Consider the following 14,558-nt stretch of genomic DNA (forward strand, 5'->3'; position numbering starts at 1 on the left):
TTCAATTCAATTCAGTTTTATTTATATAGCGCCAATTACAGTGAAATTGTCTCGAGACGCTTTACAGAACCCATATGCCTGACCCCCAGAGCAAGCCAAAAGGCGACAGTTGCAAATCTGCATCTGACAGCATCAAGTCAACCAGAAAGAAAAGAAAAAAGAAGATGACTTCTTTCTGATCACATCTGTTCCGCTGCTCACAGTCTGCTGCTGCTCACATTCTTCACATTTATAGTCCACTTTTAAAAGTTCAGCAGACAGCTGCTCTGCTTTGGAGTGTGATGATGTTGTTGGTGATGTGGAGAGTGAAGTTTCCGTTTCACCCACAGCGTGCTTTATGGCAGCCGGGTTGGACTTGATGTTTGAAATACTGACCGACAGCTTAGATTTAACTGTCTGTAGTTCTGTTTTGATGGGTATTAAACTTTCTTTCAAAGCCAACAGGAGCTGGGTCTTTAAAATAACCGCCGTCTCGTTACAGAGTGAAAGCAGCAATTCCTCCTTAAGGTCAGAGATTGCAGCATCTGAGGGCCTCTTCAAAAGAAGACGTAGTTGATGAAGGCGTTCTGGAGCAGGACCAGAAAGACCACGACAAAGCAGCCTTGAGATCTTAGGCAGCGTCTCCCTCAGGTGGGTGTCAACGATGTTCACGGTCAGGTCTGTGGTAATCCTGTCAAAAAACAAAACAGAAAAAAATCTAGATGATAAATCAACATGTAACCAAAGCACTCTGTGTATAACGCCATAGTATAGGATGTATTTCACAAAATGTCAAAGTATAGTATACTTTTCAAGAATAACATAGTATGGCCTGTAGTTCATAGTATAGCATGTCGGCAAAAAACCCCAACTGATTATTATGTGGTTCCAAAAGTGCAAAATGATAGGATGTTGCCTAAAATTGTCATGTATGATATGTGGTTCAAAAAATGTCATAGTGCAGTATATTGTCAAAATAGTATGTTTTTCAAGAAAACACAGTATAGCATGTCGCTCTAAGAACATCATAGCATAGCATGTCGCTTTAAAAACGTCATAGTATAGCATGTCGCTCTAAAAACGTCATAATATATCATGTCGCTCTAAAAACATCATAGTATTGCCTTTGCTCCACAAAACGTTTTGTCCCGGCTGTCTGACGTAGGTGAGGAGCAACACCAAAACAGTCCAAACGCTGGTTTCCAGAGGGTTAGACGAGTATTTATTTGAAAGAGTAAGTTTACAACAACACAACATGTGAGGGGGTTAAAAGCAAATGGGTGTTAGTAAAATAGAAATAAATAAACAGAACTAAAAGTGAACTTCACGTTGACATTGATGGGCATTCCAACCAGGAACAAAGTAAAAGATAATCAATACGAAAAAAACCTCTTCCTGTTCACCTCTTAAAGCCCAAAAACACACCGCAGTAGCACCCTAAACTAAAACTACCAATGGGTTCCCTGTTTTCCTTTCTGAACAATTCAAAGGTCCCTCTATGTCTCCCCAGACATCCACCAACCACTGGAACACATCTCCAAAGTTCTGCCGGGCCAGCTCAGCTTCCCCTCAGAAGAAGTTCCGCCAGATGAAGGAGCCTTTTGAGAGGCAGCTGGCATCGTGATTGGACTGTACTTTGGTCTGTTCCAATCCAGCTTCAGCTCCAGAGACGGCAGGCGGGACGAGTCAACGGAGGCCTGGTGGACGAAGGCATGCAGCTGAGTACAATCCAGAAAACAACAGAGGAGGAGTACAGCGGCCCAGAGCCAGAACAAACAGAGTAGCATCATATGTCTCTTAGAAAACATCATAGTATAGCCTTTGGTATGAAAAAACACCATCATATACATTGTAGATTGTACAAATAACAAGTCAAAGAGACATACATTGTAGAATTGTAGTAATTGTTGGCTGACTGATTTACTGATTATCAGTATTTTATTTTTTACTGATTTACGGTAATAAATACATTTAAAAATGGCACTATTTTGGCTCTGAACCTTTATCTACCTGTGGTCGCTCTGTCTTCTGGAGTGATTTGATTGGTTTTGCGTCACGAATAAATCTCCTTTAACTTAACATCTGTAAACAAAACAAAAACGTATCAACAAAGTTTCCTGTTAGAGTTTGTGTTCTTCTAAGTTTAACTCCAAGATTTTAAATACTTTCATTTACTGCAAATGAATATCGACTCCAAATGTCTCATTAATAATCATTATCAGCCTTAAAAACCCACAAAATACCCCTCTATACTCGACCACACTTAGTACAGTCCGGTTCCCCCTTCTATAAATCTGCTTGGAATCTTCCACTTCCTGTTTGTCAAAGTGGCCTTCTACCTGGACAGGTTTTGTTGGAGCTCATGCAACAAACATTCTGGGTAACTGCACTTTAATATGGATGGATGACACTGAATTAGTGTCTGTTTTAATGAGACTGAGTTAAGATGTGTAGCTGTCATTAAATAGGAAATTATTTCTCAGAATTCACAGAGGAAAGTCTGAAATGTTTGCTAGGTTAGCATTCCACATGTTCTTTGGCTCAGCTAAAGCTAACTCTCTCCAACTTCTGCATCTCTTGAGTTGCTTGTTGTTAAAATATCTTGCTGTAGGTGCTGAAGCTCAGAAAGTCTGAGATGTTTGTTCAAAATAAGCTCATTCTCAAGTCTTATCTGAACTGTCCTCTTTTGTTTGAACTTTCCCTAAACTTAGGAGTTAATGACAGAGCAGCACATCCAGACTCAGTCTCATTTATGTAGAGATTAAACTTCAGTGTCATTCATTGATGGTAAAGTGCAGTTTTTCAAATGTTTGTTGCACATGCTCCCGTCCAAACCAGTCCAGGTGGAAGACGATGAATATCACACATTTACGTTGGAAATAAATGTCCTTTAATTAGACATTGTCATGCAAAAGTTGGATTTCCCTTTAATGATGTTCAAATCTTTGAGTGTTTTGTTGATGTTGGTTTCTAAATGTGTTTTGACACTCGGCCCCAAAGATTAAAACCTTCTACGGCTCACAAGCTGCAACAATTCACACATTATCAACTATCTTTCTGACTAAACTAAGATAAAAAGTGAAAAACTGCCTGATTCCTGCATCATGAATGTAAATCTTTTTGGTTTTTATGACAGTAAACTGAATATATTTGGGTTTGACATTTTATAAACCAAAACAAGAAATGAATTAGTGGAGAAAACAATCAACAGATTAATGGACAAAGAAAATGTGTTTTCCAGCATATATGGCTGAATTACTCCATTACAAGATACATACAATTTGAATTCAATTTTATTTATATAACGCCAATTACAGGTCAAATTGTCTCAAGACGCTTTATTTTTATATTTTTTTTGTCATTTAAAATATGACAAAGTAAGAAATTTAAACATCTTGGCAAATCAAATTTATTATTTGTTTTTTAGGAGACTAATGGACAATTAAAATAAGTTTCTCCACTAAAACTAATAAACATGAGGTCAAATAGAAGGAAGAGTTTTAAATACTGCAGTCCCACGACGACAAGAATAAAGTTTGTCAAGAAAAAGGAAATCTGCTGGTGGATTCCATTAAAGTCCTAATAATTGATAATAAAGTGTGATACTAAAAGTTTGTGGTGCTAAATATCTCAAAGATATCAAGTTGAACATCTGGCTGGAGGTTGATAAAAGTTGACCTTCTTTCATTTCTCTGGAGCGACTCCATGGATTTTCTGGATGGTGGTTAAAGACCTGCTCTTCTAGTGGTCTTCCTTCCAGTGGCTGTAAAAAGTCAGTCTATCCTGGCCGACTTCAACATCTCTTCATGACAAGTTGTTCTGCCTCCGACCTGGTGGAAACTCCAGAAACTGGGGAAAACCCGTGGAGACTCGAAGAACTCGTGGAGACTCGAAGAACTCGTGGGGCGGGGGAAGGTGTGGTGGGCGGTGGGGGGAGGTGGGGGAGTAGAGGGGGGAGGCCGCCACCCACCTTCCCGCCCACTCTCCGCCCCGACTCCACCCAGACTCCGCCTTGGCTCCGCCCATGTGGTCACTTGAGGAACTACGATGCCAAAGGGACGACGAATTTATTTCTTTTTATCTGATCTGTAGCTCAGTGAGTTAAGGATTTGCCTATGGAGCTGCAGGTCGCTGGTTCAAGACCAGACACTTCTTAAATTTTATCAAAATCCTGGCAAAGACAAAGAAAGAAAAGTGCCGGTGGTGGGTCTTGAACCGGCTACCTTCCACTTGGTAGTCCTCTTCTTATCCTCCTGAGCTACTCGCTCAGATACTAATTCTTCTTTTTTTTGCGCATTTATCATCTATTTTTTGTCATTTTCGAGTTTTTTTTTAAATGAGTCTCGACTCGACCGTTTTTCTCAGGAGGTTGGACTTGCTGGAGGGTTGAACCTTCAGTTCCAAGACTTTCCAAAGCCTCCACACCTCCCGAGTCCTCAGGACCTGAGCTTTCACACAGTCTGAGGGCTGAAATTTTCTAAGTCCCACAGTAGTTCTCTGTTGGATTGAACTTTCACACAGTCCAAGGACTGATATCTTCCAAGTTTCTCAGTACTTCTCTGTTAGTTTGAACCTTTCCACAGTCTGAGGGCTGAAATTTTAAAAGTTCCTCAGTAGTTCTCTGTTAGTCTGAACCTTTCGACAGTCTGAGGACTGAAAACCTAAAGGTTCTTGAGTACTTCTCTGTTAGTTTGAACCTTCAGACAGTCTGAGGACTGAAATCTTAAAAGTTTCTCAGTACTTCTCTGTTAGTTTGAACTTTATGGTTAACAGAAGCCTTAAAACTTGTGACCACGAGTCTTGATTTCACATTTAGACCATCCATCTGAGTTCTTCTCAGACCTTCACCTGTGGGTTTTTTAGAAATCCTCAACAAACTTTGATTCTCTTCACTGAACAGTAAAGTTTGTGGAGATCAGAAGGTAACATTAGTTTGATCAATGCCTTCAACTACTAGTAGACTTTATCTGGAAAGCAGTTTTCTGAAATGAGTTCTTAGTAAATCTGTCCACAATCAAACCAAGAACATAGAAAGAGGAAATGTTTGAAGAAACAACTTGATGTTTTCATTTCAGACTAGAAAACGCTTTAAGACCTTTTTTCTGTTTTTGCTCTTTTTGATCGTTTTGTCTCTTCTGTGTAATTTGATCTTCTAAAGTCTAACTGGTGTCTTTTCAAATGTTTTGTCTTTAGTTTGATTCTTCTTAAATGTTTAGTTTTGCTCTTTTCTCACCTTTTATTCTTTTCTAATGTCTGATTTGATTTCAAAATGTTTTGTCTTTTTAATGTTTGTTTTTTCAAATGTTTTATCGGCTTGTTTGAATTTTTTTTTCTTTCCCAATATTTAATTTTCCGATTAAATCTTTAAGGTTTTCTTTTTAAATGTTTTACCACCTTTTAATGTTTAATTTTCTTTTTAAATGCTTCATTGTATTTTCTGCTTAATTCCTATTTGAAGTTTTATTGTCTTTAAGATGTAATTTTCTAATTAAACATTTAATTTTTTAATTAAATGTTTTGTCTTTTTAAAGGTTTAATAATCTAATTAAATGTTTTGTATTTCTTTAAATGTTTAATATTCTTCTTGTTAATTGTATGTTTTAAATGTGTAATTTGTAATATTTGTATTTTTAAAATTTTGTTAAATTTCATAATGACATGTATTGTATCTTGTTTAATTATCTAATTTAACATTTTGTCTGTTTAATATAGTTAAACATTAAATACAATTAAATGATATTAAACAGACAAAATATTGAATTAGATAATTAACCAAGATACATGTCACTATGAAATTTAACAAAATTTTTAAAATACAAATATTACAAATTACAGATAAAATATTTTCAATAATTACACATTTAAAAAATACTTTTTAATAACAACTTTTTAAAAGTTGTATTAAATTTTTTTCCTTTGATTTAATTGCTTTTTGTTATGTAGTTTATTTCTTTAATCTTCTTTTTCTGTCAAGATTTTAACCCCAACCTTAAAAATGAAATAAACCCTTAAATCACAACGAAAATACTTCTGTTGTCACAATCATGAGTTAGTCAGTTATTCAGTTTATCAATTCAACTTTATTTGTTTAGCACCTTTTACACAGATGACAAAACTAAACAAGCAAAGAGAAAAAAACTATGCTAAAACTATGATTAAAACTCAAAAACATTAAAAATAAATAAATAAATAAAAATACTTAACATGGTAATAAAATATGTTGTGTCCAGGGGATGGAGGGAGTTTATTGAAGTCTTCTTGGGCTCACACAGTAAATCATTTAAAATATAAACTTGACATTCAGTCTAAGGAAACTGCAGAGCGACAGAAGAACCAACAATATCTCCTGTTTTCTCCTTTAATGAGTCGACTCTTCTTGTGCTTTCAGACCAAAGAACTACAGACTCTTCACAACCTGCTCAAACTCTTGGTACAGGACCTCACCACACGGGTCAAGAAGGTTTCTGTCTCATTTCTACTCTGAAGCTCACCTTCTCCTGCTCAAACTGCTGACAAATGTTTCTGCTGCTCTAAAGTCTGCTCTCCAGAACTTCCTAAAAACTCTCAAAGTCTCTTCTGCTGCAGGTTGCTATGTAGAACTGTTCCAGAAAACCTCACTAAACCACATGGAGGAGCCTCAAGATAGTCGTCCAAATGAAACCATACAAAAACCAAACTAGCACAACCCAAATGCTAAAGTCTCCTGCAGCCTACCAGAGAACCTCTGAGAACAGAGAATCAGGACAGGAACTCTTACCTTCTGGACAACCAACGCTGGTTCTCAAACAAGAATACAGAATGTGTCTGACCAAAAACCTCTAAAGACTCACTACAGCCAACATAAAGACACAACTCAGCTGCATCAAATCCACTAATCACTGCACACATTAGCACCATGTGCTAACTGTGGCTAAAGAACCACATTTACCAAGACAACTATCCAGTTCAAAGCCCTAAAACACACCAAGAAACACATTAAAGATGATTTTACTGCTGGAAGCTGCAAGCCAACGCCTAAAGAACAAACTAAAGCAACAGAGTCAAACCCGGTTCAGTGGTGAAGAGAAGCAGAGGAAATGTTTGCAGCCAAATAAAGCAGGAAGACACGGAGCTGCTCAGGTGTTCCTGATAACACCAAGCAGCCACCTGGACAGCCAATAGGAACACAGCTTACTGGAAGTCCAGAGGGCTGGGTTAGTGAAGGAAATTTAGTTTAAAGTTGAAGCAGAAAGTTAACAAAGAAAGTTGAAAACCACCTTCTGATACCTGAAATCTCTGAGTTTTCACACAAAGAACACCTGAACATGTCAAACTGGTTCCATAGTAGAACCATCATTGTAAAAACGTCATAGTATGGTGTGTTGCTCAAAAAACATTACGACCCGGCTGTCTAGGGTCGCCGAGGAGCAACACAAAAACAGGACAAACGCTGGTTTCCAGGGGGTTAGGCAGGTATTTATTTGAAAGAGTAAGTTTACAACAACACATGTGAGCAGAAAAATCACAAAGTCTGTCTTTAGTTCAGCTGAAAATAATAGTTTTTGTGTTTTTTATTGACCAAACTTTTCAGGAAGTAGATGAAGAATAATTAAAGCTCTCATGTAGAAGTCCAACTTATTTTGGATCCTTGTAGAGAATTTAATCTTAGAGTTTGTACAGCTGTTGAGTTTTTAGAGTCACATGGATTGTTCTGACATTTAATAACCAAGTCCTGAAATAAAATTACAGTTGTGGATTTCTGTCATTTAGTCTGGACTAAAAAAATAACAGCAGCATAAATCTCAAACATCATTATGAGGAGTCTGGATTGAGGTTTCTCACTTGATAATGATCAAAACATGAAATTTAGGTTGGTGTAAAGGAATATTCCACCTTAAATATTTGAATGTCCTTAAATCCTTAAATGTAGACCTAAAGGATGGTTTGGAGTAATATTCTACTCTAAAATCTTACAATGTAGACCTAAAAGGTTGATCTGATGGTATATTCTACTCAACATCCTGGAACATTTTCCTAAAAGGTTGGTTTAATGGTATATTCCCAGAAGAACCCTTGAACATTGAGCTTAATGGTATATGCCACTCAAAATACTTGTACATATTCCAAGAAGTCAGTGTAAAGGAAATGTAGACCTAAAAGGATTGTTTAAAGGAATATTTAAACTGTTATTTTCATTATTTAATAATCTGTTATCAGTCAGAACCCTGGCAAACTTATTTTCATCAGTTTTTTAGTGGAAGTCACAAATAAAGGAGCTCTTGGTTTTTCCTGGCGTTACTGAGTCCAGAGCTGCTGTTTCCACACAGAACGTTCACATGCATCCACAAACCTCTCAGCACTCAAACATCCACAGACAGGAGGCCGGCTGGACCGAGGCTCGGCGGCGTCCTCAGACCCACGAGTCGGGGAGTCGCTGAACTTGTTGGTCCGGTTTGAAGGTCTCCATGTGGTCCAGTAGAAGTCCACGTAGTCGCTGTTGGCTTTGAACCACAGCGACTGGCTGCCATCAGGTGGACCAGCTCGTCCTCGTAGGGCTCCTCCTGTAGCCTTGAGGGGACCACAGGAACATTCAGTAACTGTTGGAGTTCTTCCTGTCAGGCTCGTGGTAGAACAGCTCTGAAGAATCTTGTACTTGTCTTATCTGGAACAATCTAACAGCCTAAACTGTTAACAGCGGTGTAAAGAAGCAAACACACAGGCATAGATTAGGACTCAAACTAGATTTATTTTAGAAAACAAATCAGCTTAGAGGCATTTGTTCACACGTGGCTGAATAGGAGGCCGTCCAATCAGATTCAAGGTCTTCACTCTGTAGGTTGTTTGTTTGGTGAGACTCTTGGACCTCCATCAGCTGACATGGATGTTTGATGGTCTTCTTCTCTAGTGCCAGATGATTCATCCATGAATTCAGCAGCTACAGACTGAAATGAAGCTCATGCTGCCGTTATTGAATTCCTGTTCCAGATCAAATGTTCAGAGCTCAGCTTGAATGCAGCCGTCTGCTGTCTGATAGTTTTTCTCATTGTAGTCTTCAATAAAGTCTTTTTCCTCATGTCAGGATGTGGTGAGACTCTTTCTCATTCTCTGCAGACGTCCCTCATTGTGCATCTCCAGAGAAGAAACAGAAAAACTGCTCACTGCTTCAGCATCAAACGCTCTCCAGCATTGAGAGTGTTTTAGGAATTCATTCATTGTGTTGTGAACTTTGAAGGAGCAGAAACTTTACAGCTGCCAAAGATATGAGCTCCAATTCTGGATGTTTTAGGAAATGAAGTTCATCAAATGAACACTTGATTATTGCTGATAACTCATTAAATTACTGAAGAAATCCAACATAAAAACCTGTAAACTCTCAGGCAGCTTTTGTTAAAGTTTGTCTATAATTCTATCATCATGTTCTGGAACCAGGACTCTGCAGAAGTTCCTTCAATCAGATACTTGTGTGTTTCTATTTAAGGCCTCAGGTTTGAACGTACAGCAGAGGATTAGAAAGGAGTGATTTTAATATTTAAATCAGTCCAGTAAATGTTTGGCATGAAAATTATTAAAATTTTGATTTAGATAGATTTGTGTCAAATAATATTGTAGAGTCTCACTTAAATATATCCAAATGAGTTCAGTGTATTTACATTTTATAGAATATTTGATTTCTTAATCTCAATACTGTAGGGTCTGACCCTAAATATTATAATAATGATGTCAATTTAAATAATATTTTAGTGCAGAGTCATAAACTTTAATCAGCTAAACTTACATAATAAATATCACTGTACAATCTTAACCTGAACATTCATATTATTGAGGTAAATTTACATAAATCATGATATTCTAGAGTCTTAACTGGAATATTTCTAACATAATCTTTTGTATTGTGCTGATAAACAACAATAACCCGACTTTCAGATAATATTTGTTGTCTGTGATTGTGAGACTAAATTCCTCCACATTCTGGAACTGGACTGCATTTCCCAAAATGGAAACATGGACAGAATTTAACACTCATGTATCCATGGCAACGCTAAAGTTTCTGCTTCTTACCAAAGTTCACAACACAAGTAAAGATTTTAATGTAAAACTTCAGGGATGACTGCTAACCATAAGTATTCTGATCAATACTTCATGATCAATATCAGGACAGATGTTACAACTCCAGCTGTTGCATTAGACTGCAGTTATTCACAGAGAAATTAAAACATCACATTCCTCATAAAAACTAGATGGGACTTTTATTAAATAAAGTGTTGGTGAATAAACAGTGTAAAAAGTGCAAAGCAGCTCCATTAAATCAGGAGATGTGAGACTTCCACAGCATGGATCACCATCTGCTGTGTTGATTCATAGCTGAATGTCAGAATGAACTGAGCTAGAAAAGCTGCTTTGAGCTGCAACATTACGGTCTGACAATCCAACACCATCACAGTTTTCATCTGGTTGTTTTGCTCCAACATGCTGTGAAGTTCAGTTTTTACCTGAATCAATACAGAGATTCTATTTCCAACCAAGACTGGAATAAAAATTAGAATGTTATGAGGTTATTAATGCAACTAAATCCTTTCAGATGGAAGGATTTACTTCTAAGTTCTAATTCAAGCTTTCAGTTGGAGCACATTGCATTCACAAAGAAAAACAGCGATACCTTCATAGCAACATTTAATAAACCTAAAGCTTCCCTGTTGGCTCATTGGTGGAGTTTGTTACTGAGCATCTGAACCTTAAATCCAGTGAGACGACCATCTTCAGTCGAGGCCAGTCAGAGAACTTCAAGACCTTCCATCAGCTGGACCAGATGTGGCATCATCTCCCTCTGAACATCTGGATGACAGGAGAAAAGACAGAAATCAAACACAGATCACAGAAATACAATTTATTCACTTTCATCATTTTATAAAAGTAGCATGAACTTTATTAAAACTTGACAATATCAGTAATGAAAGTAAATGTTTTTATCTTGTGTTGAAGCTAAATTTAAAGTCAATTTTAATGACAGTTTATCCTGAGAGGAGTGAGAATGGAGCTTTTCTTTCCTTTTTAGAATATTCCCTCAAAATATTCTGTTTATTATTGGCTTTAGAAGCATTTTTCTTTACTTATTTATTTTTAGATACCTCAGACTGATACACTTTGCTGGTTTGCAGATAATTTCATGTACAATGACAATAAAGATCTTCTATTATAACATATTTTGCTAAAACAAGAACTGCAAACCTTCTCAACCATCTCTCAGGCTGCAAAATTCCAACTGCGACCAAGAATTATCTGATGTAGTTATTATTATAATCTTTACTGAACCAGCCCTGGAATTAATAAAAATCTGTATATGGATATGATTTTCTCTGATGGGACCACTATGGAAGCTGTAGTAACAATTAACTATCCTTTGAAGGGAAAGATTAGGTCTTCTTCAAGTGGATAAAAAAATGCTCTCCCTTAAAAAAAACTAAAAACTGCATACAATAAAGTAAATCTCTTCTGCACTGCACACATACTACACTTTTGTATAACTCTGGATGTCAGAGTAAAGGCAGACAGATCCACTGATCAGCCACAACATTCTGACCACTCACAGCTGAAGAGAACAACATCCATCATCTTGTTCTAATGCAACGTTCTGCTGGGAAACCTTGACATTCATGTGGATGTTTGACATGTACCACCACCTAAACACTGCAGGACAAACAACCCCCTAGTCTCTATGGCAACAGCAGTCCTTGATGCCAGCTGCCACCCTCAGCAGGAAGAACTCAAACTGCTCAGGAGTGGTCTGAGGAACACGACAGAGCTAAGCTGTTCACCTGGGTTCCACACTCCCCACATCCAGATCTGATGGAGCATCTGTGGGATGGTCCAGGATCAGCCTGGTCTAGGTAGGACCCACCCTGCAACCCACAGGATCCACAGAATCCACAGGACATCCCCAGAGGTTCTGATGAACCACTGGATCAGAGGAGTTTTAGCAGCATAAAGGGACCAACACAGTATTAGTCAGGTGGTCAGAATGTTATACTGTTATATTGTCATGCTGATTATATGATCAGTAAATGTTACCATCAATTATAACGTCCACATTGATCAGGAAAAAAAACAAACTATCAGTTCATTCAGAAACTGTGGAGTTAAACCTAAAAACACAGACCTCAACAGCAGTTTGTTTCAAAGCAGAACACCAGCCAGTTTTCACTAAAGAAGCTTCCAGAGCAACAATTAAATGACAGTTTTGTTCTCATTAAGTTCAGTCAGCCAAAATAATGTATACACACATCAGGAAAAGAACATTTTTTATAGATATTTCATTTATACAAGTACTTCTACACATATAGATACCTGTCTCAAAGTTTAATCAAATCATGACAACTCTGTGTCCTGTTGTACGATGTTTTCCCAACAGATGGCGCTACCCTCATGAATGGAGCATCAACAAGTGACGTCTACAACACAACAGAAATGTCTGGAAGCCAGTGGCCACCACTTTGAGCACCTCTTGTAATTGTAGAGGCCAAAGATAACTTTTATTAATCTCATGACGTCTGAATAAATTTGGTATTGAAATATTTATGCAAGTTTTTCTTTTCCTGATGTGTGTAAACATTATTTTGGCTGACTCTGTATAATGGGTTTCTGACAGGTCACCAGGCAACATCTTTTTATAATAATGACAAACATACCTGCATTCTACAGGAGTGATTTTCCTCATGTGCAGGTAAAGATGTGTGAGGAGCTTAGAGATGACAGGAGCAGGAGTCATCCTCACTAATTCAGCTTCCACTTAGAAACAGAAAGATCACAAACAAACACACTGATATACTCTCAAACTTTCAGCCTCACAGCCTCAAAATATCTGTTTAGGAAGTGTTGTGTTTCTAAATTCTGCTGAAAGCATTGACAGACATTCTCTTACAAGGTTGTGTAAAAAGCAGCCTGTCCTCTGAGCTACTGAGAAATCTTCCTGAACAAAGTTTCTACATGTAAATCAGCTCAACAAAAACTAAAGCCTCAGTCAGAGATGACAGGTATCGCAAATTATAAACAACTTTCTTTGTTAACTCAGACTTTCTGCTTCAACCTCACATAAAAGGGGGAGTTTAACTCGTCAGGTGACTGAAAATGAACGGCTTGTGCAGTTCTAGATCCAAAAGTAGGATGTTTCAACTCATGTTTTACTGCAAATACATGCAATAATAAATAAATACAATGGCTGGTTGTTAGTTTATTCACTATTAATGTCACTTTATATACTGGATTGAACTTGAGCAGTGGAAGAGAGAAGGAATTTAATGAAATTATGGAGATTCAGAGAGGTAATGCTGCACAATGTTAAGCGTGGTTTAATTCAAACCAGCTGAATGTTAAACTTCAGTGCAGCTGAACGGGTTTCAGTTAACCTTAAAGTAAAATAACTTTTTTAAAAGCTAAAATACACAGCAGAGAAATACAGGTTGAGAAGGTCATCCTAATAATGACGGACAGCAGCGACAGCAACTAACACAGGTGTTCAGCGGTAAGTTAGCCACCTATGTTAATTAGCCCGCTAGCTAACTTAGCCGCTTAGCTAGCTAACGCGTCAGGACCAACTGCTCAAACACGACAAAACACAACTCTTCACAAGTCGCTGATTTAACGTACAACAAAACAACGCTACTGGTTAGAAGTATGTATCTTCTTACCGTGTTTTACTCCAAAAACAAGATCAACAGCAGCCAGAGATGCTACCAGACGTGCCGACCATAGATACACATAGACTAGATACGCCAGGGCGCTGTCTTCTATATTATCTATGGTCTGACCAATCACTGCTCTCTGGCTCCGCCCTCCGAGAATCTTGTTGTCGTTTGGCTCCACACTTGCTGATGACCACTTCCGGTCTCAGAAAATGAAAAATCGGACCTTTTTTCGTTTCTGTCTCTTACTGATTTAACTTTCTTGTTATTCTACATATAAAACGAAAATCAAAGCATTTTAAAAAAATCGTATATCCCTTTTTGATCATGAAAAGGAAAAACGCCTTGTATTTCAATTTTAATTTTTGTATTTTAAAACGAAAATCAAATAACCACTCGTTTTTTGTTTTTCAATACCCGTTTCAGAACGGAAAATCCAATTACCAGATCCGTACACGGACCCACCACACACACCTTTGACACACTTCCACACATTAGTTGAGGAGCCGCGAAAACCTGGTCGCGCCAAACTATTTTACATCTGGCGCGAAGCTCTCCAGCAAACTACAGCGTCGGATGAAGAGTCCAGCCACTCGTCTGGCCCGGATTCTGCCACCAGCGCGGATGAAGCCGATCTTATCGAATGAATTGATCATTCCAGTGACATGTAAGTCTGTATTCATGAGAAGCTGTTTGTTTTGAGTTGGAGAAAAGTAAAGAAAGTATAATATACATGTAACGCCGCCGAAAGCATTCCGCGCAAAATACGCATCATTTTTACAAGTCATGTGCTGCGCACAGCTAACGTACCACGTAACTTTTTCTGTGTGCAGCATTTACAATGTTAGGAAGGAGGAGGAGGAGGAAGAGGAGAGAATGGAGGTCTCCTGCTGTCCTGGTACCCAGCGAGAGGTAGAGGGACAG

General features: G+C 37.9%; 1 protein-coding gene and 1 long non-coding RNA gene across 3 annotated transcripts in view; both read right to left on the reverse strand.

Annotated features, from left to right (window-relative positions):
- Window positions 1-14,558, reverse strand: part of LOC129348650 (uncharacterized) — a 16,887-nt gene continuing 2,329 nt past the window's right edge. The window contains exon 4 of the mRNA XM_055009531.1: window positions 1-670. Within this exon, the coding sequence (XP_054865506.1) occupies window positions 133-670 (538 nt within the window). The 3' untranslated portion in view covers window positions 1-132. The remainder of the gene's footprint in view (window positions 671-14,558) is intronic.
- LOC129348757 (uncharacterized) lies at window positions 8,681-13,619 on the reverse strand. Of its 2 annotated transcripts, XR_008601442.1 has the most exons (3): window positions 12,642-13,619; window positions 11,772-11,913; window positions 8,681-10,791 (listed from the first exon to the last, which is right to left on the reverse strand). It is a non-coding gene; the product is annotated as an uncharacterized LOC129348757 (long non-coding RNA). The 2 variants fall into 2 exon arrangements; XR_008601443.1 differs by lacking the exon at window positions 11,772-11,913.

This window comes from Amphiprion ocellaris, chromosome 4 (assembly GCF_022539595.1).
Source record: "Amphiprion ocellaris isolate individual 3 ecotype Okinawa chromosome 4, ASM2253959v1, whole genome shotgun sequence".
NCBI lineage: Eukaryota > Metazoa > Chordata > Actinopteri > Pomacentridae > Amphiprion > Amphiprion ocellaris.